General features: G+C 47.3%; 1 protein-coding gene across 11 annotated transcripts in view; it reads right to left on the bottom strand.

Annotated features, from left to right (window-relative positions):
* The window catches only part of mllt10 (MLLT10 histone lysine methyltransferase DOT1L cofactor), a 447,863-nt gene that overhangs the window by 62,265 nt on the left and 360,064 nt on the right, over window positions 1–25,534 (bottom strand). For 10 of the 11 annotated variants that reach the window (XM_038798090.1, XM_038798088.1, XM_038798094.1 and 7 more), the window contains 2 exons: window positions 25,371–25,488; window positions 9,159–9,269 (listed from right to left, as the gene is read on the bottom strand). In XM_038798090.1, the coding sequence (XP_038654018.1) occupies window positions 9,159–9,269; window positions 25,371–25,488 (229 nt within the window). The remainder of the gene's footprint in view (window positions 1–9,158; window positions 9,270–25,370; window positions 25,489–25,534) is intronic. The other variant, XM_038798092.1, reaches the window with a different exon arrangement.

Raw genomic sequence — 25,534 nt, 5'->3', positions numbered from 1 at the left:
CCCTGCTTTAAGTACAGTTAATCTCTTAACTAACCTACAGTGAGAATAAACTTCCTTACTTGGTCTCAGCTCCAGCCAGATCAGAACTCAACCGAAAATAACTTCTCAAAATGTCTGAACCTTAGTTCCACCTCGCAATGACATCTCATTAAGTTGAAATCTAATTAATGCCCCAGGGAATCCCCTTAACTAAAACAAAATTGCATTAGCCCAAGCTTTTGCAATGGTTAATTGCACCACAGACTCCTAAAAACGTAGCTGTCTTTCAAACCAAGATTCTTTTAAAACATGACTACAGCAGTCAAACGCACTCTAACTCAGGCTTTTAATCATTGCTTCACCAAATACTTGTCAAATAATACACCTGAAATCCCTACATTCGTCACACATTTAAGGGCGGCATTACTGTTGCGAATTAAAAAGTTTAAAGGGGTACATCCTTACCCTAGTTCACACCATTATCGTCAGTGTTGTGGCAGCTGCGTCTGTTGAGAATGTTGCTCAGAAAATCACGCCTGCTGATAATCAGATTCAGCTGGTGCCAATTCCTTGATCTTGAAGGCTTCAGGACACCTTGTGGCATTATGTCTTCTGAAAGAAGGCGTTCGTCACACAAAATTCATGGCAACAGTAAAGCTCAAGTAGTCTCTGCCTGTTGTCTTTATCTTTCCCAAGCAATGATGTCCAATTCAGGTGGGCTATGCCTCATGGTCTCCACCCACTCTTGTGTTGAAATCCCCCAGTAGGTAAAGAAGTTCTGAATTCAGGATTCTGCAGATAGTAGTGTTCAGCTTCTCAAAAATGCTTTCGCCACTGTTGTGGATACACAAGGGAAAGGAGGCCGGTGCCACCAGAGGATTGGAGACTGGCAAATAGAACATAGAACAGGAGGCCATACGGCCCATCGATTTTGCACCGACCCACTTAAGCCCTCACTTCCACCCTACCCCTCTAAGCCAATAACCCCATCTAACGTTTCTGGACACGAAGGGCAATTTAGCATGGCCAATCCACCTAACCTGCATGTCTTTGGACACTCCTATTAAAACAAGGGTGAAAAAACAGTCCTACTAACAACAGGTCATTCAGTTTAAGATCAGGTGGTGAGTAAGGTTTCAGAAACAATATGCAGGGAAAAAACAAGTCAACAAGCACGTAAAGAGGAGAGCCAGCACAAATTTGTAAAGGCTTGACTAATTAAACTGGACTTTTTGCTCATGTAGCAGAGAAAACTGACAATGGGAATACAATTGATTTGGTCTATATGGATTTTAAGAAAGTGTTTGAAGTACCATATAACAGACTGGTGACAAAATTGAGGCGGATGGAATAGGAGAGGCGGTATGAGCTTCAGTAAAAACATTGCCTTGTTTGGAACAAAGTTTGAAGAATGTGCCAATGATAGAATACTTGGAGTTGTGACAAACAGTGAGGATGATCTCAATGAACTGCAACAAGACATAGACAGGCTCACAGAATGGGGAAACAAGGGGCAGATGGAGAGTTGGTGGCATCGTGGTAATGTCACTGGACTAGTAATTCAGACGCCAAGGCTAATGCTCTGGAGACATGGCTTCAAATCCCACAACGGCAACTGCTGAAAATTGAAATCAGTTAATAAATCTGGAATTAAAAAGCTAATTCCAGTAATGGTGATCATGAAACCACTGTCGATTGTCATAAAAATCCATCTGGTTCAGTAATGTCGTAGAGTGGCTATTTTGAATGGAGTGTCAGGCTCTGACTGACAACAGATGTGTATCTCTCCAGATGCAAAGCCAGGATTTCAGATCAGATCTTCAGCCACTCTAACAAAGCAAAAAATCTGGGGGCGTGATTAATGACGTTGGTCTGGCGGGGCGGGCTCCACAGAGATTGGGGCGCCATCTTTATAGGGTGCACCAATCAGCGCTGAGCAGATGTATCAGTCCTCCTCCGCAGCAGTATCAATTTGTGCTGGCTCTCCTCTTCAAGTGTGTGTTGACTTGTTTTTTCCCTGAATATTGTTTCTGAAACATTACTCACCACCTCTTCCCCCATCACTGGCAAGCCCACCACCTCCCTGGCATCTACTCTTTCAACACACCCCCCCAAAACACACATAAAAGAAACCCCCCCCCCCCCCCCCCAGATATGGCTCCAGAGGTCCCTGCGAACCTGTGCCAAGGCATGTCCCTCTCGCCCAGGTGCTATACTTACCGTTGCGCCTCCCAGTGGGATCCTCTCGATTGATTTCTGGTCTGCTGAAGCTGCTGTGAATGTCGCTGCAGTAACATCAGCGAAGTTTGAATATTTAGTCCGGGGGGGAATCATGTGGCAGCAACACCCTATGTGGCTGGGAGACCCTTTAATTATGTTCAATGCATCAAAAATGTAAATGAGGTTTCCGCCCTAGTGTCACAGGCGATGGGCGGGGACAATCAGGAAACAAAATCTTGCCAGCAAGAATCTAGTTTCCCGAATCGCGGGATTTTGCACATGTGTCGCCATTTACGCTTGTGGCAAACGAGTGCAGAAAATCGGCCCCAGTGAGTTTTACAGCTCATCAAGTCTGCACCAGCCATTATGCACCAAAATATTCTAATCCCATTTGCATCAATTGTTCTGTAGTCTTGTATGCAAAGGCATTTTAAGTGCTCATCTAAAGGCTTCTTAAATGTCGAGGGTTCCCACCTCTGCCACCACATCAGGGGGTGACTTCTATATTCCACAGCATCCTATCCAGAACCACTCTCCTACCCTATACTCGTAACCCCACCTAACCTGCACATTCCTGGACACTAAGGGTAATTTAGCATGGTCAAGCCACCGAACCTGCACATTCTTTGGACTATGGGAGCAAACCAGAGCACCCAGAGGAGAGAATACTGGGGGTGTGGGCCTAGGTAGGGTGCTCTTTCAGAAGTTCGCAGACTCCATGGGCCGAATGGCCTTCTGCACTGTGGGGATTCCATGACTTCTGTAACTTAACCAACATTGGAAAAATACTACATTGAAGAAGGCGGTTCAAAGTGCCAGTGCTTGGGTTACCATACCATTTTTGTATATTTGTGCTTTGAATTTGACCAAATGAGGCGGCGCCGGAATGTGGCGACTAGGGGGTTTTCACAGTAACTTCATTGAAGCCTACTCGTGACAATAAGCGATTTTCATTTTTTTCATTAAATGCCAGATTTGATGCTCATAGCGTTTAAATTTTTAACTTTTTGTTTGAAGCAAAGAAAGTTATCATTCAAGCCACTTGATAAGTGAATAAAGGCACAGGAACCCATCGGTTTAGAACAAACAAAAATAAACTTTACTATACAAGGTCAAAAAGACGTAACAATTCATAATGTCTATCTTGTATTCTACATCGAGGGTTAAAGTGAGGTACATATGAACTAACAAGGCAACCTGCGGCTAAACACCACACCATACGATAAAAGGCTAAGACAAATCCCACAGCTCTCTCAGCAACCCGCCCAGACTTCAGTAAACGCAGAGTCAACAAATCTCGTTTATATTCTCATCTCCTTCACGAGGGACTCCAAATTTTTCACTTTCAAAGATCCAGCCTTTGAATTCCCTCAAAGCGACTAACGCAGACTACCTCAATGACTGCACAGGATCTTACCTCCTGAGACTCCATTCCCCTGGATTTCCAAGCCTGCACACAACTGTAACAAACTGGCACAAATTCAGTTCTTTATTAACTGGCTAGCTTCACTGGGCTGGCACTGATCGTCAGTTTCACCAAGCTCCAATCTCCCCAGCTGCACAAAGCTTTAAATGGCTCCCCGGGCTTCTTTTAAAAAAAATAAATTTAGTGTATCCAATTTTTTTTTCCAATTAAGGGGCAATTCAGCGTGGCCAATCCACCTAACCTGCACATCTTTGGGTTGTGGAGGTGAAACCCACGCAGGCACAGGGAGAACGTGCAAACTCCACACGGACAGTGACCCAGGGCCGGGATTCGAACCTGGGTCCTCAGCGCCGTATGCAGCAATGCTAACCACTGTGCCACCGTGCTGCCCCCCCCTCCGGGCTTCTTCTGAGCCCTAATCCTTTCCAGCACGGGGCCAGCCCGTCTACCATTTTCTCAGCTCTTCAGGATTTCTCCTGACCCGAATAGCACAGGGCTATCAAACAGATCCAGGGACTTCTCCTGAGCCCCAACTACACAGCAACATGTATGCTCTGGAGCCTGCTAACAGCACACCTTTTCAGTTTGGCCTTTCCCCATGTTGTAGAACACTCTCTCTCCAGCAAACACACAGATAAATTAAAACTCGAGAACTTTTTTACACTCCACCCATCTCCATGACAACATTGCCTTACGGGGCTCACTGAATGCTTCTAAATTAATTGTAGCTTTAACTCCCGAAACAAAATAAATCTGTGTTGCATTTCATTGCAGGCAAGGTCTCTCCAATTCTCCACTAATGTAAGCCCACCTGCTGTTTCATGATCTTACCTTTCGAGCTGTTAACCTCTGAAGTCAACATGGTCACAATCTTGAAAGTGTAATAGTCTTCCAACAGCTTTAGTTTATCCTATTTTATACAGTTAAACTTTAATCTCTGCAGAACTAAAAATTACCTCTAAAATATTATGAAGCATGAACTCGGTATTTATAACACCAGTGTGTGTTTCTAGCTGGATCAACATCACTGGCTGATGAGAAACTAAATGCTCTTTTATTTTAATAGTGGAATATTCAAATATTCTCCATGATAAGTCCGCTCAAAGAGCAATGTTCATGAGATGAATGCTGGCACTGATGTAGAATCCTCAATCAGGTTCAACTGAGGCTCACTTCTGGTTTTTTTTTTTTTAATTTTAAAATATTTTAATTCCCTTCCTTTTTCACATTTTCTCCCAAATTTACACCCAACAATTATCAATAATCAGTAACGAATGCAATGTCAATCCCCATATCAATAACAACAATCCTATCCTCCCACCAAACCCCCAAGCATTAGCCCACATGTTAACATAAACAAATACAAAAAGGAATCAGAAATCACCAATAGCCACCATTAACACATAGAGTCCCCCTCCCCCCCAACTCTCCCAACGTCCTTGCCCCCTAACGTTCGATGTAATCCAATTCTCGAAAATGCATAATGAATAACGCCCCTGAATTGTAGAACCCCTCCATCCTTCCCCTCAGTCAAAATTTGACCTTCTTAACAGTTAAGAATTCCAGCAGGACCCCCGCCACGCCAGGGCATAGGGTGGAGAGGTTGATCTTCATCCGAACAGGATTTGCCTTCAGGCGATCAACGAGGCGACGGCTACAACATCTGCCTCCGAACCAGTTTTCCACCCTGGCTGGTCCGACACCCCAAATATGGCCCCCCGAGGGCCTGGGTCTAGTTTCAGGTGCACCACTTTAGAGATTACCCTAAAACCTTCCTTCCAGTAATCCTCCATCTTTTGACAGGACCAAAACATATGAACGCGGTTTGCGTCCCACCCCCGCCTGCAACGTTCACTTCTACACCCTCAAAGAGCCGGCTCATCCTCGCCCTTGTGCTCTATACACCACCTTCAGCTGCATTAGCTCCAACCTCGCGCACGAGGTAGAGGTGTTCACCTTCCTGAGCACCTCACACCAGAACCCCTCCTCCACACCCTCTCCCCACTCTTCCTCCCATTTTGCCTTGATTTCTTCCAGCGGTGTCTTCCTCTCTTCCAAAATAGCCTCATAAACCACCGACACTAGCTCCTTCGCCAGTCCCCTTGTCGTCAGCACCTGCTCCAGCAATGTGGAAGCCAGCTCTACCCGAAATCTCCGTATCTCTTTTCTTTTTTTTTTTTTTTTTTTTAAATTTTTTTATAAATGTTTTTATTCAGTTTTCGTATTTTATATTGAACAAATTACAAATTGTTAGGAGAGAGAAAAAAAAAAAACAAACAAAAACAAACACGCAAAAATTAACATACATATTTACAGGTAAGCATCTTCGTAGTAGTAACTGCGCCCCCCCCCCCCCGCCCCTCCCCCCCTCAACATGTTTATTTAGCTTGGTTTTGGGCCTTAGCTAGCCATCGAACCCCCGTAACGAACCTGTAGCCCCCCCCCCCCCTCCCGCTACCTTCCCCCGACTATTCTTCCTCTTGTACATTGGCCACAAATAGGTCCCGGAACAGTTGCATGAATGGCTCCCACGTTCTGTGGAAGCCGTCGTCCGACCCTCGGATGGCAAATTTGATTTTCTCCATTTGGAGAGATTCCGAGAGGTCGGACAGCCAGTCCGCAGCTCTGGGCGGTGCTGCTGACCGCCAGCCAAACAGGATTCTACGGCGGGCGATCAGGGAGGCAAAGGCAAGGGCATCCGCCCTCCTCCCCAGGAATAGATCTGGCTGTTCTGAAACCCCGAAGACCGCCACTATCGGGCATGGCTCCACCCTCACTCCCACCACTTTGGACATTACCTCGAAGAAGGCTGTCCAGTACTCCACGAGTCTGGGGCAGGACCAGAACATGTGGGCGTGGTTGGCCGGGCCTCTTTGGCACCGTTCACATCTGTCTTCCACCTCCGGGAAGAACCTACTCATACGGGTTCTTGTTAAGTGGGCTCTATGTACCACTTTTAGTTGCGTCAGGCTGAGCCTTGCGCACGTGGAGGTGGAGTTGACCCTATGCAGTGCTTCGCTCCAGAGTCCCCACCCGATCTCCATCCCCAGGTCGTCCTCCCATTTCCTCCTTGTTGCGTCCAGTACGGTGTCGTCCCTATCTACCAGTCGGTCATACATGTCACTACAGTTCCCTTTCTCTAGGATACTTGCGTCCAGTAGGTCTTCCAGTAGTGTCTGTCGTGGCGGTTGTGGGTACGTCCTTGTCTCCTTTCGTAGGAAGTTTTTGAGCTGCAGGTACCGTAGCTCGTTCCCCCCAGCTAGCTGAAATTTCTCTGTCAGTTCGTCCAGTGTTGCGATCCTGTCGTCCGTGTATAGGTCCCTGACTGTCAGTGTCCCCCCGTCCTGCCTCCACCTTTTGAAGGTGGCGTCGGTCAGTGCTGGTTTGAACCTATGGTTGTTGCAGATGGGAGCCCTGTTCGACATTTTGGTCAGGCCAAGTTGCTGCCGCAGTTGGTTCCAGGATTGGAGGGTGGCTGTCACCACTGGGCTGCTGGAGTGTTTTTTGGGTGGGGATGGGAGTGCTGCCGTGGCGAGGGCCCGGAGGGAGGTTCCCATGCAGGAGGCCTCCTCCGCACGCACCCACTCAGCTTCTGGCTCCTGGATCCATCCCCTTACTCGCTCGGCTGTTGCTGCCCAGTGGTAGAATTGTAGATTCGGGAGGGCTAACCCTCCCCTGGTTTTTGTTTTTTGTAAGACCTTCTTTGGGATCCTAGCATTTTTACCCCCCCATACGAACGCCATGATGAGTTTGTCCAGCGCTTTGAAAAAGGCCTTGGGGATGTAGATCGGAATGGATCTAAACAGGAAGAGGAACCTGGGCAGTACGTTCATTTTGATCGTCTGAACTCTCCCCGCGAGGGAGAGCGGGAGTGTGTTCCATCTTTGCAGGTCCTTTTTAACTTCCTCCGTCAGGCTGGTGAGGTTCCATTTGTGGATCCCTTTCCAGTCATGGGCTATTTGGATCCCCAGGTAGCGGAATTTATGTCGGGCTTGTTTGAACGGCAGCCCCTTTAGTGCTGCCCCCCCCCCCCCCCCTTGCGGGTGTAATGGGAAGATCTCACTTTTGCTCATGTTGAGTTTGTAGCCCGAGAAGGCTCCAAACTCTTTCAGGAGCGCGATGATTCCGTCCATGCTGCTTTGTGGGTCCGAGATATAGAGGAGCAGATCATCCGCATAGAGTGAGACTCTGTGCTCTCTACCTCCCCTTCGGATCCCCCTCCAATTTTTTGCTGCCCTGAGCGCGATTGCTAGCGGTTCGATTGCTAGTGCGAACAGCAGCGGGGACAGTGGGCATCCTTGTCTGGTGCCCCTGTGCAGCTGGAAGTATTGGGAGTTGGTATTGTTGGTCTGTACACTCGCCATGGGAGCGTTGTACAGGAGCTTTACCGTATCTCTTTTCTGGCAAAGTCTCGAACCTGCATGTATCTAAATATTTCCCCTGCTCCAGCCCGTACTTCGTTCCCAGCTCCTTCAATCCTGTAAACCAGCCTCCAAGAAACAAATCTTTTGTGTCCTAATTCCTTTCTCCTCCCATCAACTGATGCTCACTTCAAGTTCAATCCCAATCAATAGCGGTTTCTTAAAGTTCCTGCAGAAACCTAAAATTACATCAATGGGAAAAAGAAACTAATTGCTTAGGCAGAATTGGAAGACTGTACCAAGGTAGTGGGAAAAATTTTCTAATTGACAACTGGGAAACTCCGACCACTTGAATAAATCCGATAACTTGCATAGAGATTGAGCCACAGACAGTGCCAATAAATAACACTCCCCCTCCCCCACCCCCTGTCATTTTCTTTCACTTTTGTGAGTGTCCTGTGCCAACTTGGAAATCGAGGCTTCACTGAAAAAGAAACTCTGAAATAACCAAACTTAAACGCACTTGGAGTAGTTATTCATTTAAGGTCAATTTCTTAATTTAGGAGATCATTAGTGAACTGATAAGTTTGTGCAGTGCAGAAAGAGTGAACACAAATAGTAGTCAACACATGATGCTTTCAGGCAATAGAAAATCGAGAGTGAGGGCCAACAGTTCAACATTATTTGTAAGGTACATTTCTATTTGCAAGATGGCTTTTTCCAAAGCAACCTTCATTATTCTGGAACCCAAAGTTTAAAAAATTGTGCTGATGAGGAGATAATTAGAAAAGTTTAAATCAATAGTGGAACGAAATCTTGAAAACATGTAGCACAATGAAAAAAGGATCAATTTCCAAAACAAAGATCCACCCATTTGGTCCATCAAACTAGAGGAAAATCAATTCTAGAGCCACATGGGCAAGTGACAAAAACCCTTTCCAGTGGCCAAATTATCTCTTTGTTCTGCAAATAATTTGCTGTGCATGTTGGACCAATTATATTTACCCAATTAGCCAAAACTGGGCAAGAAAATTTGGGTGGGACCAACAGATGGTGACTACTGAGTTCCAATGGAATCTAAAGCACCATATGCTGGTTCGTTGAGAAGCCTAGGGGTTACCTCAGCTGTTGCTCTGTCCCTGGACTTGAGTTTATGGACTCCCTGGACTTACTTCTGTGCCCGTGGTCCCTACCACTGTAGAGGTCAGACATGTTGTCCTCCAAGACGGCCTTCAGTTTTTGATGTGCTCCTGCTACTGAAGTTAATGTAGAATAAGCAGGAACTGAAATAAAAAAAGAAAATGCTGGAAATGCACAACAGTGACTTAAATAGGATTTTATAGACATGTGCTTTGGTTTTTATCAAGTGACACTGAAAACTGCCTCACAAGATTTGGTGTAAAATCAGAGAAAAACATCAGTAATTACATGAAACTGGAGGAAAGAGATTAGAAGCAAAGGCACTTTGCTTAATATGGCTTTTCCCCCTTTCCAATAAAAATGTCAACACAAGAAAAGTAAGGGTGACCTCAAAGAGTATTTCTTAAGAACCATGCACACCTAACCCTGAATTGTTAAGGTTTTTCACAATTCCTTTGCATTACAATGTTGTAAATTTAGATTTTAAGCCCAATATACTGGAATTAATTTATGCTGTGCACTGGCTAACCAACTGCCATCTCTAGAAAAGGATTTGTTTACTAGTAAAGAACCCAGCCTGGCCCCTTACAGGGGTTTCCCTTCCGTTATTGAGTCACGTGAACCCTGACCTCTCTTCTAGCCAAAAGCATGACTGATTCATTCTTGTTAAATTGCTTAGCCCTTCCCCAGGAGGTCATGGGTGGGAGGAGAGAAAGAGAAAGTATGGCTTCCTTCAGATGTCACTGATTCTTTCGGAAAAATGAAACAGCAACTCCATCCCTCTTTACAAGTTATAGAATAACTTACTATTAGCAACAGTGATTTAGACAAATGCCACCAAAATTAATAAAGGAAAGGTAAAACTGAAAGGGACACATTTTTTACCATTCAAACAAAATGTTGACTCTAGTAGGTTACGATCTTTGACATAGAAAGTAATCTAATACAGTCGCATGAACAATAAAAGGGAGGCTCAGCCCATTCATGACAAAATATAGTGGTGTGTTCTTATTCACTGCACAAAACTAAGAGAATTGAATACATCAATCACTTCAGTCACAGGAGACGTTGCAACATTCCAGTATACCAATAACTTTAGTCAAACATTTACACTACAAGCACAGGAAAATAACCTACAATACTTAATAAGAACATTTTCCTTCCAGCATCTAAATTATTTTGTGTCAAATAGTACAGTGAAGATACCATAAGATCCTTCAATAACCAGCTTCCTAGAAAAAGTACAAAAAGCAATGGACTATTTCTCAGAGGATGGAAGTTTCAAACAACGAGCAATCTTCTTTTTAAAATTTTGTTTAGTAGTCAAAAATTATTTATTTGAAGTGAGAGTATCAGTATGAGTCAGCTATCATGATTCAAAGAAAAAGGACAGCAAAAAACACAATTAATATAAAACTGAACCATTCTTGGTTTCTCACGTAATCCTTGTTATTCGGATGCTGCTGCATTTTGCTGTTAAAAAACTTGTACAGACTAACGTCTAATCACTGTACTATGATTTCAATATTTTGTGTGGGGAAGAAAAGACTACCATAACATTTTCGATAAAAACAGGGAGGAAAGCAATTAAATGGTCAATTAAAGGCTTCCCTCCAAAAGAAACTTGCAGGTAGGCAGGTAAAGCACATACCCTCCTCCCATTTCCCCTTCCTCCTCTAGACTAGAAATGAAAGTAGTAATAATTGTTTTCTCATTAATAACCAAAACTGGGGGGCAGCACGGTGGAGCAGCGGGTTAGTCCTGCTGTCTCACGGCGCCGAGGTCCCAGGTTCAATCCCGGCTCTAGGTCACTGTCCATGTGGAGTTTGCACATTCTTCCCGTGCTTGCGTGGGTTTCGCCCCCACAACCCAAAGATGTGCAGGGTAGGTAGATTGGCCACGCTAAAGTGCCCGTTAATTGGAAAAAAAAATGTTTGGACACTCTAAATATATATATTTAAAAATAACCAAAACTGAATTGAAAGTGCAATATGATTACAGTATCATTGTTGCACTCCGACAGACATTGCTGGTTGGGGTGCAGAATTAATTCTAGATATTTCATTTACTGGATTATGAAATTCTTTGTAGTTTCTATTTAATATTAATGGTACAAGGCTGTGAAATACTTTATAATTCATCTGACTAGTCAGTCCCCAAAAGGGATTGCACTCAATCACATACTTCTTCAAATATCCATCCAATTCTCCTTTAAAATCTTCCACACACTTTGGGCACGATATTCCAGAAAGATTTCTAAGTGCGGTATGGAGCAAGAACTGATGCGAGCTTCCCGGCACTCGGCCCAGAACACTATTCAACAGTAATCGGTCCACTTAACGAGGCCCTGCAGGCTTCACGTCATAAACGAAGGCTCGACAGTCGATTTGCCAGGATTGCGCTCGCTAGCAACCCCCCCCCCAATTAACAAGGTCAAGCAGCACTTAAAAGCACTTGTACAGCCAGCCCCACTCAGCTCACAGCCATGGTGCCGATATGACCGGCCCAAGATTCGGGGATGCAGACCTGGGGAGGCACCTCAATGCGGGGGAGCCAGGAGGGATATCCTGTTCCCCCGAGGATCCTGGATGGTAAGCCACAGGGACGAGTTGGTGCCACCTGGGACGAGTTGGTGGCGGCCATGAGCTCGGGGAGTGTATCCAGGAGGACTGGCCTCCAGTGTTGCAAGAAGGTCAAAAACCTAGACTGGGCAGCACGGGTGAGTTGACAATAATGCCCCCCCCACCAAGACCTTTCTCCCCCACCCTCCCCAAACCTCCACGTGGCCCACAACCCTCCCTCAATCCCTGCAAATCCTTCCTTCATATCACCCCCGCCCACCACTGTGAACCACGCATGCAAATAACGATGCCTCTCTGTGTCGCTGCAGGAGATGCTCCCCACAATCACCAGGAGAGGGCCAAGACTTGCGGAGGGGTGCCAAACATACGAATCCTCACCTCCTTTGAGGAACGTGCCCTGGAGGTGATAGGGGTGGCTGAGGACAGAGTGGCCACCAATGTGGATGTCGCTACATGCCGCAGAGTTGAGGAACCACTGGACCCCATTGGAGGACCTATCACACACGAGTTACTTATAACCATTCTGACTGACCCATCCCTCCTAGTGACCACATGTTCATTCTCCAGCAGGTCCTCCAGCCAACAGCATTGGCCCATCTGGGTTGGGACCAACCCCTGCGAGACCACCTCGGAGGAAAGCTCCGAGGATGCCACCGTCGACACATCACACCCTCCACCAGCGCAGATATACGTTGAGAAACGCTAGTGGACAGGCTTCTGGAGCATAATCTGGTGAGCAACAAACAGGTGTGCATCCTGGGGACCCAGCCGGATGCTGCGCCTATGAAAAAGGGTTACTCGGAGCTGATGGAGATGTTAGGGAGCAGCTGGGTAATTCAGAGGGAGATGTCAAAGACAGTTCAGCAGGTCCATAGACTTTTGGAGGAGTCCCAGAGGCTAGGGTGCAGGAGATGTCGCCTGCAATGTGCGGCATCGAAGCCAACACTGCTAAAGGGCGACATCAGTGGAGAGCCTGGTGTACGACGTTGGCACCATTAATGGGGGTCCCCAAAGCATGGCACAGTCAGTGACGGCCAAACCTGAGGGCCTCGTCAGAATGTCCAACTGGCTGGGGGATGTGACCCAGTACCAGGCTGACCTTGGTGAAGTACTGCGGGACATGTTCCGCTATCAGATGGGAATGGCCGTGGCGCTGCGGAGCTTGTCCCAGTTGCAGGTGGGCATTGCTGAGGCGCTGCAGAGCTTGGCCCAATCACGGAGGGGCATCACTGAGGGCGTCAATACCATAATGCAGACATCGGGGAGCCGCCAGGGCTGGCAGAGCCAGATGATGCAGGGGCAGCCGGGGCATGAATCAGCTGCTCCACTGTCCCAAGATGAACCCCGGGGCTGTGCATGTGCTCTCCACAAGTGCATCGTGGCCCTCCGGCCCCAGAGGATGTCCTCCAGAGGCATCAACGCCACGGACGTGGTAAGCAGCTGGCTGCTTCCACCTCAGATGTGCATCCTGGGGACACACCTAGACATAGTGGTAGAGCAAGGAAGGTTAAGCATGTTGAGGATCACTGAGGGCACCAGGGGTAGGTAAGGGGTAAGGCAGGGGTGGTGGGTGGGATAGTGGGACAGCACCATCGAGTGATTGGGGAATTGTTGGACATTTGTGACACATCAAAAACCTTTGACCATAAGCAGTATGACGTCTCTGTCACTTTTTTCTGCAATACAGCCGAATCACGGAACCCTTGGCCCATCTCTCCAGGTCTCTCCCCCTCCCTGGGCACCACCATGGGTATGAGTGAGCATTCAGCAGCCAGACAGTGGTCAGAATGGCACAGATTGAGGAGCACTGTCACTCACCTCTCTGCGAATTATCATCCTCTTGCCCTCGACAGTGACCCACTGACGGTGCCGACAGTTCCAGCACCCTAGAACGATGTTACATAGACCCTGGGAGAATGGGAAATGGGGGTGGTTAAGGTATTGATGACAGACCAAGCTATGCCCTATGTGAAGCGGAGAGTATGAGGACCTCCCTGGCCCTCCAGGCTTGCCAGAACCTCACCGCTACCACCTGTCCTAGAGCCCCTGCAGCTAGTCCTCTGGTTCCTCCATGGACTCGTCCTCCAGCCCCTGCTGGTCCGGCTCCTCCTCATCATCCTTGTGCTCCTCCTCGTCCTCCTCCTCGGAGGTGGGAAAATGTTCCTCTTCCCCAACATCCAACACGTCGCCCCGCTGCTCTGCCAGGTAGTGGAGGACACTGCAGGTCACCACAAAGCAGGCAACCCTCCAGGCAGTGAACTGCAGGGCACCACCGGAGTGGTCAAGACATCGGACCAAGAGAAGTCCAATGCACGGCTCAATGACAGCCTGGGTGGCCACATGGGCCTCGTTGTGTTGGGTCTTTGCTTCGATCTCTGGCCTCCATACTGGGGTCATTAGCCAGGTCCTCAGTGGGATGCCCTTATCCCCAAGAGCCAGCCACCCATCCTGGGGTGGTCCACGAAGAGGCCGGGGATGCCCGACTGCCCCAGGATGTAGCTGCCTTGCGCACTCCCTGGGAAGCATGCACATACATGCATGATCTTCATGTGGTGGTCACACATGAGCAATATGTTCAGGGAGTTAAACCCTTTCCTGTTGACGTAGGGCACTCCCAGATGTCCCGGCGAGAACAAGGCGTGCAGCCTATCAGCTCCTCGACCTGGGGCATCCTGCCGATGGCAGAGAAGCCTGCTGCCTGGGCATCCTGTTGAGCTTGGTCCATGTCAAAGTTTATACAGTTTTCCACCTGGGCAAGCAGGGCATCCGTGGCCAGCATACGGGCTGTGACCTGCGAGGTGCCACACATGCCCCCGAGGTTCAGGGCTCCGTGACCTTGATGGCCACCAGGAGTGGGTGTCCTTCTCCTCCATGTGGTGCCAAATCCACGAGGACATGGCACAGGTGCCGTATCATCTCCTTGTTGAGGCGGAAACTCTTGTATCACGCGCTGTCAGTCATTTGTTCAAATGACCAGTGACGCCTGTACACCCTGGGCCATCATGGGCCTCCCCCTCTTGGACTCACCCGGGCCTGATGGGCAGCCGGGTCCTCAGATTGTGGGGTGGGGTCCAGCACTTGGGCCGCCACCTCGAGCATCTGCAGACGCTGCTGCTGCCGCTGTCTCCAGCATATGGCCATCCCGCCTAGCAATACCACCACTGGAGCCTGTTCTGCAGGGTCCAAAATACCATCCATAGCTTTCAATATCTGTAAGGAATTGGAGAGGTGTTAGACTGACAAACAGCGGTGGCTCCCATCCCGGGACCCTCCATTACAACACTGATCCCCCCCACCCTTCGGGAACGCCCTGCCCACGCACTCACGGCCGCAGAGGGCCCCACTGGTTTAGCACACTGGGCTAAATTGCTGGCTTTTAAAGCAGACCAAGGCAGGCCAGCAGCACGGTTCAATTCCCGTACCAGCCTCCCCGAACAGGCGCCGGAATGTGGCGACTAGTGGCTTTTCACAGTATCTTCATTGACAATCTATTCGTGACAATAAGCGATTTTCATTTCATTTCATTTCACTGGGCCCAGACTCTGCACCCCATACGTCCGCACATATCACAGACTGATGCTGGTCCCCACTCTGTTGCACTCACCCACCCTCCGGTCGTGACATGTTCCTGGAGCTGTGTCCTATGCCCTGCATTTTCGGATGTTGGCTGCTACGTGTGTGATGTCGCCTCCCGCAGCGTTCAGGCATCGTGTCCAGGTATCACCGTCTGACTGGGATGCTAAATAATGATTCCCACATGCTACATGGCCCGCCCCTAAGTGAGCACTTCATCCACCACTTGGGTGTGTGAAGTGCTCACTTAACCACGATTGTGAATTCCCTATTAGCCTTCACTTGCACGGCCAGAGGCATCGGCAGTTGCTGGGGGTTATGGGTGATCAGTGGGGCAGACGGGAAGGGGCCTGGGTTGCCTCTGAAAAGGGTACACATGATCGAGGTGCTGGCATGGTGATGTCGAGTGCGGTTGCTCCCCCAGCGCCTTCTCCCCCCGCCCGCCCCCTTTTCATGGCGGCCCACCCCTGCGGAGAGTGACCGATGTTTTGTTCGAGGGAGAGCACAGCGAGGATGGAGAATCACCCATCGTCTTTGCCGTCTAATTGGCTACTCTGCCATGCACATGTACTATGCTCTGCATAAAGTAGTTGAAATCTAAACTGTTCATCCCTCTTCAAAGTCTTAGTTCCAGAGTTTGTGGCAATCTTAAATATACCAGGGTTTAGTTGTAAAGCAGAAAATACCAGAAATATTCAGCAGGTCTGGCAACATGATTCGAGAGAAAAAAAGTTAACATTTCAAGTGAATGAACATTCTGATGAACGTTACTGACTTGGAATGCTAAATTAATCAGATTAAATTTATTACAGTTGTTTGAGGATGCAACGAGTACGATAGATACAAGCAAACAGTAGATGGTCAATACTTGCATTTCCAAAAGGCATTTGATAAGGTGCCACATAAAATGTTGGAAAAACCAAGGAACTGATCATCAACTTCAGGAAGCGTAGCACAACACACACTCCCGTCTGCATCAATGGCTCCGAAGTTGAGATGGTCAGTAGCGTTAAGTTCCTGGGGGTCACCATCACCAATAGTCTGTCCTGGTCCACTTACGTTGATGCAACAGTCAAGAAAGCCCAACACTGTTTCTACTTCCTACGGAAGCTAAAGAAGTTTGGCATGTCTGCATCGATTTTCACAAACCTCTACAGTGTGGAGATGCCAGCGTTGGACTGGGGTAAGCACAGTCAGGTCTGAGGAAGGAGCAGTGCTCCAAAAGCTAGTGATTTGAAACAAACCTGTTGGGACTTTAACATGGTGTTGTAAGATTTCTTACTAAACTTCTACAGATGTGCGATAGAGAGCATCCTATCGTGCTGTATCACAGTTTGGTATGGCAACTGCTCGGTCCATGATCGCAGGAAACTGCAGAGTGTGGTGAACTCAGCCCAACGCATCACACAAGCTTGCCACCCGCACATTGATTCTGTATACACCTCCCGCTGCCACAGGAAGGCAGACAGCATTATCAGAGACCCCTTCCACCCAGGCATTGCCTTCTTCCAGACCCTTCCATCAGGCAGAAGGTACAGAAGTCTGAGACCCGCACACCCAGACATCAGAACAGCTTCTTCCCCACAGCTACAAGAATCCTCACCAATTCTCCCTCGGATTGATCTGTTCCCTGTAAGAACACTATTCACAATGCCCTATGCTGCTCTTGCTCATGTATTTGCTTTGTTTGGCCCCTTGTTCCTCACTGTAACCCATCACTATTTGTCGATGTACAATTGTCAATGTTGAAAATCTCCTTCTGACCCTCTCGAGATGAACAAACTCTTTAACAATCGTGACAGACAATTAATTGGAGACAAGTGTGTTGCCGACTCCGGCCAAAGCTCGCCAACCCCCCCTGAAAATTGCAGCACACTGCAGATGTATCAAAGACTGGCACACCATCCAGAGTAGCCATTTTCAAAGTATGCTGCATCCTAACTTTGCCCATTTTGTTTATTTGCATTTTCTTTGATACATCTTGAACTGACTCTGCCGTAATCTGTCCTAAAGGCTAAAACAGTACACTCTTCAGTAACATTGTGAAGTATTTGAAACAAAATGGGCGAAATTCTCTATTTGGACGACTAATTGCTGACACCGGGACTGAATCTCACATGGCTCACATTCCCGTTGGAGGCGCTACTCGGGGAGCAATTCAGGATATGCTAATGAGCCAGCAGTCTGCTGGTGCGAATTCAAACCGCTGGGCATTCTGACCGCTTGGGCCAAAGTTAGTGCCAAAGAGCCTGGCAGCTGTAGTTGTTTTCAAGCACTCCACAAACCACACACTCACTGCAGCCACCAAGATGGCTCAGAGAAGACCTGCCCCCCGAGGTTGGGAGTCCAAGGTGGACACACAGCTCCATGCCAGTGAGGAGCAGAGGGACACCCTCTTCCCCAAGTTGGGTTGCAGACTCAAGTCTGCCCTACTGGACACTGCTTGGTAGGTGGTGGCAGAGGCAGTCAGCGTTGCCAGTCACACCAGGAGGAGACAGCTGGTGATCCTGAGGGTTGGGGATCACTGGTGAGTCATCTGTCCTAAGAGGGGCAGAGAACCAGGGAGCAATTCACGCTTACGAGACTTCTACCTGAGCTGAACAGAGCATCACGAAGGGCAGCGCATGAAGTGTTCAACCTGTTAATGCCACTTTTGCACACTGCACCTGCGCAAGACCCAAACCTCATTATCACCACCAGTGAGGGACTTCGGAGCATGGCACCAGAATTGGCATGGGCACGAACCTCTATTCTGGTTGGACACCCGATTCTCTGCCCAACCGTGGTTTGTGTTTGCACCGTCACGAGGCAGAGAATTTTGTCCAATAGTTGAAAATTCCTACTTATATTTGGAATTTTTTTGAACTCTAAATTATCAAGAATTGACTGTATAATACTCTGTCCTTCACATAATTCTTGGATTCACTCCCTGTCTACAACTGTTGGAACTTGGACATTGGATTGTTTATGTTCCAAATTGACTCACCCTAACCTTATCCCACCAGCGGACATCAGACTTCAATTTATACAACTTATAGGACACCCTCATAACAATTCCTCCCTGGTCTCTGTTTCAGGACCAGAACATATAACCCCTAATCCGGGTCATACCTTTGTAATCGGAATTCCCTCAGTGGCTGCTGCTCCAAACATATGGCCATTACTTCTAGCTCCCTTTACCCCCTTGACCGTTTTCATACCATCAATCCCGGTCAACCAGCCATGTTGATTTTCATTTCTAGTACTCTCTCCCTCAATCCCCAATTTTACCCACTCCTTTACTTTCCCACTCTCTTTTCACCATCCCAAGCTTCTATGAAGAGTGCATTGAGCCATGCAATTGCTGCTTCCATATGAGCAACAACCCAAATCAGAGAAATCTTAGAAATTTACTGCACGGAAAAAACCCATTTCATCCATACCACTTTCTAGCTCTCGTCAGCCTGATAGGTTATGGTATTTTAAATGCACAAACGTAATTAGGGTTTCTGCCTCCACCCTTTCAGGCAGTTTGTGCCAGATCCTCACCATCCTCTACGAAATGAGACTAAAACTGCTCTATCCTTTTCTCTTGTTGACTGCTGAATCCAGCATTTTTTCTGGGGATTCATAGAATCCTTACAGTACAGAAGGAGGCCTCTCGGCCCAACGTGTTTCCACTGGCCCACTGAAAGAGCACTCTTCTAGGCGTTCTCCATCGCCCCATCCCCACACATTGGTCATGGCCAATCCACCTAACCTGCAAATTTCTGGACTGTGGGAGGATACGCATGCAGACACATGGAGAAGTACAAATGCCACACAGAGTCACCCAAGGCCAGAATCGAACCCAGGTCCCTGGCACAGAGGCAGCAGTAAATTAATCTTGCCAACTTTCCCATCCCACTCACCCTCCTCAACAGCTTCCTTCAGAGGTTGAAAAATTGCTGCTTCTTTGCATTTTCCTCCAAAACACCCGTTGCCTCACAAATATGAACTTTGCCAACCAGAACCTTACTGTGGATAAAAGTAGTGATGGAAATTTGGCTTTGTCAGAAATTTGACTCAATGGTGACATGTTGTCCCTGACTGAAACCTCCTATTAGATTATATGTTTCACCACTTGGCCTACCCAAATTGTTATGGTGTTCCCTCACCACCAAATCTCACCCTAACAGTCTGGCACCATCTATTTTTAGCAATTCACCTCTTTTCTTTAATCTAATCGAAGGCATCCTCTGTCAAACATCTGAACTGAGAAAATTCGGTACCGTACGATTTTAACCTCTATCTCAACTCCCCTTGTCTGCTCTTCTTTGATTGTACTGCATTCTTAGCCTCTCTACACCGCTCCCTTTATATAACAAGCTGGGGCTGGTTTAGCATAGTGGGCTAAACAGCTGGCTTGTAATGCAGAACAAAGCCAGCAGCGCGGGCTCAATTCCTGTACCGGCCTCCCCGAACAGGCGCCGGAATGTGGCCACTAGGGGCTTTTCACAGTAACTTCATTGAAGCCTACTTGTGACATTAAGCGATTATTATTATTATTAAACTCTAACATTATCCACAACCTCCCCTTTGACTTTGGCATATGGCCACTTTTGACCATGACCTTGTCCGAGACCATTTCCCACCACTTTATTCCATCCTTCACCACCCAAATCATCCACGCCTTTTCCTCTGTGTCACTCCAAGTTACTTACAATTGCGCTTCCACATTCCTTAGCCTTAAGGTTTCTGCATCTGTCATTCTGATTAACCACTCTCTTACCTCCACGTTTGATGTACAAATGCTCAACAAAAACATTACTCAGTCCCTCCCTGGCTGTTCCTTCTGGTACAATTTCATCTTCATGCCCTCAAGGGGTGCAGACTCGATTCTTTCTGCCATATAACTGGCTTAGCCATGAATTATCAGGCCTGATTTGGTCATTTCAGTTGCTATTTGGCCTCATCTCTCGCTGTTAAAAACATCCGCTGCTCCAGGATCATCCTGGAGAGCAAAAACGAACAACAGCTTTCTTTCTTTAAGTTCCTCACTGATGGTCTCTCAGTCCTCAAGTCAAAAACAAGTACGAGGAGTTCATGGGCTTCTTTGTTTTAAGTTTGAGACAATTAGTTCAGCTTCTTACACAGGTTCCCCATGCCTCTCAATTCATGTCTGCCACCTTGAACTAGGCCTGCACTTGCACATTTCTTGAACATCTCTCCTTTCCGCTTCGCACTTTTCCAAATTCACTTGGTTCATGACAACCATCTTATGCTCTGTGGACCCCATTGGCACTAAACTTCTGACCACCCAATTTTCCTACTTGGTCCCTGCATAAATATTTTGCTCTCCTCAGGTACTGTCGGCAAAAATCTAAATCCATCTTGAACCTTGCAAGTCTAGCAAACTGCTCCTAGTCACTAACCTTCTGAAGGACAACTAGGGATGGGCAATAAATGCTGGACTAATCAGTGACACCCATCCCATAATGGACGGTCGTTCCCCTGAGTAACAAGTATACCGTTTTGGATACTTGTGGGGGGGACGACTTACCAGGGGTAAGCCATGGGGTACGGGCCCCTGGCACGGAGTCTGTCCCTGTTGCTCAGAAGGGAAGGGGGGAAAGGAGTAGAACATTAGTAATTGGGGACTCAATAGTCAGGGGCACAGATAGGAGATTTTGTGGGAGCGAGAGAGACTCACATTTGGTATGTTGCCTCCCAGGTGCAAGGGTACGTGATGTCTCGGATCGTGTTTTCCGGGTCCTTAAGGGGGAGGGGGAGCAGCCCCAAGTCGTAGTCCACATTGGCACTAACGACATAGGTAGGAAAGGGGACAAGGATGTCAGGCAGGCCTTTAGGGAGCTAGGATGGAAGCTCAGAGCGAGAACAAACAGAGTTGTTATCTCTGGGTTGTTGCCCGTGCCACGTGATAGTGAGATGAGGAATAGGGAGAGAGAGCAATTAAACACGTGGCTACAGGGATGGTGCAGGCGGGAGGGATTCAGATTTCTGGATAACTGGGGCTCTTTCTGGGGAAGGTGGGACCTCTATAGACAGGATGGTCTACATCTGAACCTGAGGGGCACCAATATCCTGGGGGGGAGATTTGTTAGTGCTCTTTGGGGGGGTTTAAACTAATTCAGCGGGGGCATGGGAACCTGGATTGTAGTTTTGGGGTACGGGAGATTGAGAGTATAGAGGTCAGGAGCACAGATTTGACTTCGCAGGAGGGTGCCAGTGTTCAGGTAGGTGGTTTGAAGTGTGTCTACTTCAATGCCAGGAGTATACGAAATAAGGTAGGGGAACTGGCAGCATGGGTTGGTACCTGGGACTTCGATGTTGTGGCCATTTCAGAGACATGGATAGAGCAGGGACAGGAATGGTTGTTGCAGGTTCCGGGGTTTAGGTGTTTTAGTAAGCTCAGAGAAGGGGGCAAAAGAGGGGGAGGTGTGGCGCTGCTAGTCAAGGACAGTATTACGGTGGCGGAAAGGATGCTAGATGGGGACTCTTCTTCTGAGGTAGTATGGGCTGAGGTTAGAAACAGGAAAGGAGAGGTCACCCTGTTGGGAGTTTTCTATAGGCCACCTAATAGTTCTAGGGATGTAGAGGAAAGGATGGCGAAGATGATTCTGGAAAAGAGCGAAAGTAACAGGGTAGTTGTTATGGGAGACTTTAACTTTCCAAATATTGACTGGAAAATATATAGTTCGAGTACATTAGATGGGTCATTCTTTGTACAATGTGTGCAGGAGGGTTTCCTGACACAATATGTTGACAGGCCAACAAGAGGCGAGGCCACATTGGATTTGGTTTTGGGTAATGAACCAGGTCAGGTGTTAGATCTGGAGGTAGGTGAGCACTTTGGAAACAGTGACCACAATTCGGTGACCTTTACGTTAGTGATGGAAAGGGATAAGTATACCCCGCAGGGCAAGAGTTATAGCTGGGGGAAGGGCAATTATGATGCCATTAGACATGACTTAGGATGTGTTGGTTGGAGAAGTAGGCTGCAAGGGTTGGGCACACTGGATATGTGGAGCTTGTTCAAGGAACAGCTATTGCATGTTCTTGATAAGTACGTACCAGTCAGGCAGGGAGGAAGGGGTCGAGCGAGGGAACCGTGGTTTACCAAAGAAGTGGAATCTCTTGTTAAGAGGAAGAAGGAGGCCTATGTGAAGATGAGGCGTGAAGTTTCAGTTGGGGCGCTTGATATTTACAAGGAAGCGAGGAAGGATCTAAAGAGAGAGCTGAGACGAGCAAGGAGGGGACATGAGAAGTCTTTGGCAGGTAGGATCAAGGAAAACCCAAAAGCTTTCTATAGGTATGTCAGGAATAAAAGAATGACTAGGGTAAGAGTAGGGCCAGTCAAGGACAGTGGTGGGAAGTTGTGTGTGGAGGCTGAGGAGATAAGCGAGATACTAAATGAATACTTTTCGTCAGTATTCACTCAAGAAAAAGATAATATTGTGGTGGAGAATGCTGAGACCCAGGCTATTAGAATAGATGGCATTGAGGTGCGTAGGGAAGAAGTGTTGGCAATTCTGGACAAGGTGAAAATAGATAAGTCCCCGGGGCCGGATGGGATTTATCCTAGGATTCTCTGGGAAGCCAGGGAAGAGATTGCTGAGCCTTTGGCTTTGATTTTTAGGTCATCATTGGCTACAGGAATAGTGCCAGAGGACTGGAGGATAGCAAATGTGGTCCCTTTGTTCAAGAAGGGGAGTAGAGATAACCCCGGTAACTATAGGCCGGTGAGCCTAACGTCTGTGGTGGGTAAAGTCTTGGAGAGGATTATAAAAGATACGATTTATAATCATCTAGATAGGAATAATATGATTAGGGACAGTCAGCATGGTTTTGTGAAGGGTAGGTCATGCCTCACAAACCTTATCGAGTTCTTTGAGAAGGTGACTGAACAGGTAGATGAGGGTAGAGCAGTTGATGTGGTGTATATGGATTTCAGTAAAGCGTTTGATAAGGTTCCCCACGGTCGTCTATTGCAGAAAATACGGAGGCTGGGGATTGAGGGTGATTTAGAGATGTGGATCAGAAATTGGCTAGTTGAAAGAAGACAGAGAGTGGTAGTTGATGGGAAATGTTCAGAATGGAGTTCAGTTACGAGTGGCGTACCACAAGGATCTGTTCTGGGGCCGTTGCTGTTTGTCATTTTTATAAATGACCTAGAGGAGGGCGCAGAAGGATGGGTGAGTAAATTTGCAGACGACACTAAAGTCGGTGGAGTTGTAGACAGTGCGCAAGGATGTTGCAGGTTACAGAGGGACATAGATAAGCTGCAGAGCTGGGCTGAGAGGTGGCAAATGGAGTTTAATGTGGAGAAGTGTGAGGTGATTCACTTTGGAAAGAATAACAGGAATGCGGAATATTTGGCTAATGGTAAAATTCTTGGTAGTGTGGATGAGCAGAGGGATCTCGGTGTCCATGTACATAGATCCCTGAAAGTTGCCACCCAGGTTGATAGGGTTGTGAAGAAGGCCTATGGTGTGTTAGCCTTTATTGGTAGAGGGATTGAGTTCCGGAGCCATGAGGTCATGTTGCAGTTGTACAAAACTCTAGTACGGCCGCATTTGGAGTATTGCGTACAGTTCTGGTCGCCTCATTATAGGAAGGACGTGGAAGCTTTGGAACGGGTGCAGAGGAGATTTACCAGGATGTTGCCTGGTATGGAGGGAAAATCTTATGAGGAAAGGCTGATGGACTTGAGGTTGTTTTCGTTAGAGAGAAGAAGGTTAAGAGGTGACTTAATAGAGGCATACAAAATGATCAGAGGGTTAGATAGGGTGGACAGCGAGAGCCTTCTCCCGCGGATGGAGGTGGCTAGCACGAGGGGACATAGCCTTAAATTGAGGGGTAATAGATATAGGACAGAGGTCAGAGGTAGGTTTTTTACGCAAAGAGTGGTGAGGCCGTGGAATGCCCTACCTGCAACAGTAGTGAACTCGCCAACATTGAGGGCATTTAAAAGTTTATTGGATAAGCATATGGATGATAAGGGCATAGTGTAGGTTAGATGGCCTTTAGATATTTTCCATGTCGGTGCAACATCGAGGGCCGAAGGGCCTGTACTGCGCTGTATCGTTCTATGTTCTATGTTCTATAAATGAATTTTTGAAAAACTAATACCCTCTTAAAAATCTGTACCCATTCTTCTTCCCTCAATGCCAGTCTGCTTTGTGCACTGTAATGGTTGTAATCAAGTGACACCTTCTTCGACAGCACGGTAGCGCAGTGGTTAGCACTGCTGCCTCATGGCGCCGAGGTTCCAGGTTTGATCCTGGCTCTGGGTCACTGTCCATATAGATTTTGCACATTATCCCTGTGTTTGCGTGGGTTTTGCCCCCACAACCCAAATGTGTGCAGGGTAGGTGGATTAGCCACGCTAAATTGCCCCTTAATTGGAAAAATGTGTTTGGTACTCAAAATGTTTTTTTTATAAAGTGACACCTTCTACATCTATGGCCATGGTGCATTTTTACTTCTCCACCATCATTGCACAATTTGAAATGATGAATCACACCATCCTCCTCGAAACCTTGTCTCTGTTCCCCAGTTCAGTGGAACTGCGCTTGCTTGGTTCCACTAACATATCAACTCATAGTCAGAACCCTGGAATGTCTTCTCTTCCCGTTGCTGCATTGTTACCTCTGGCAAGCACTAAAGATCCATCCTTCACATACACTGTTTTGCTTACTCCACCTATATTCTGCTCTTGGCAACATCATTCACAGGTAGGGATTAGCTTTCACGTGTATTTATGACATCCAGCTCCACTGCCTCGATACTGACAAATTGCCCGTCTGAAAAGTCGCAATTTAGCCCAGCTAAACATTACTAAGATCACAAATTCTGCACTCCAGCACTGTCTCAATTGAATGGACTGCTTGAAATTTGCTCAAGATTCTGAAAAGATAATTCATACAAACTGGTAAAGGCTCGCCATTTGACATCTAGTATATTTTTTTAAACTGCTGCAGTATTAAATTTATCAGTAAGCAATTTCTAGAGAAAAACTAATTCGCAGTAGTATATCTCCTAAAAATTAAACCCCCCAGAAATCATGTGCCGCATATATCTTTCTTGTCCCTTTCTGTTCAAACTTACCTGCTTGACTGGTCTCAGACTGTGCAATAAGAGCTGCCATTGCGGAGTTGGGATTTAATCGATTTCCAAACATGTGAGATGGTGCAAGATTAAAAGAAGATCCCGGAAGTGCACTTGCCTATGAAGGAACCGATACAGCACAATTAGAAATGTACATAAAAGCT

This window comes from Scyliorhinus canicula, chromosome 5 (genome assembly GCF_902713615.1).
Source record: "Scyliorhinus canicula chromosome 5, sScyCan1.1, whole genome shotgun sequence".
Lineage (NCBI taxonomy): Eukaryota > Metazoa > Chordata > Chondrichthyes > Carcharhiniformes > Scyliorhinidae > Scyliorhinus > Scyliorhinus canicula.
The sequence above is the reverse complement of the archived record's forward strand: the minus strand, read 5'-3'. Positions and strand labels throughout refer to the sequence as shown.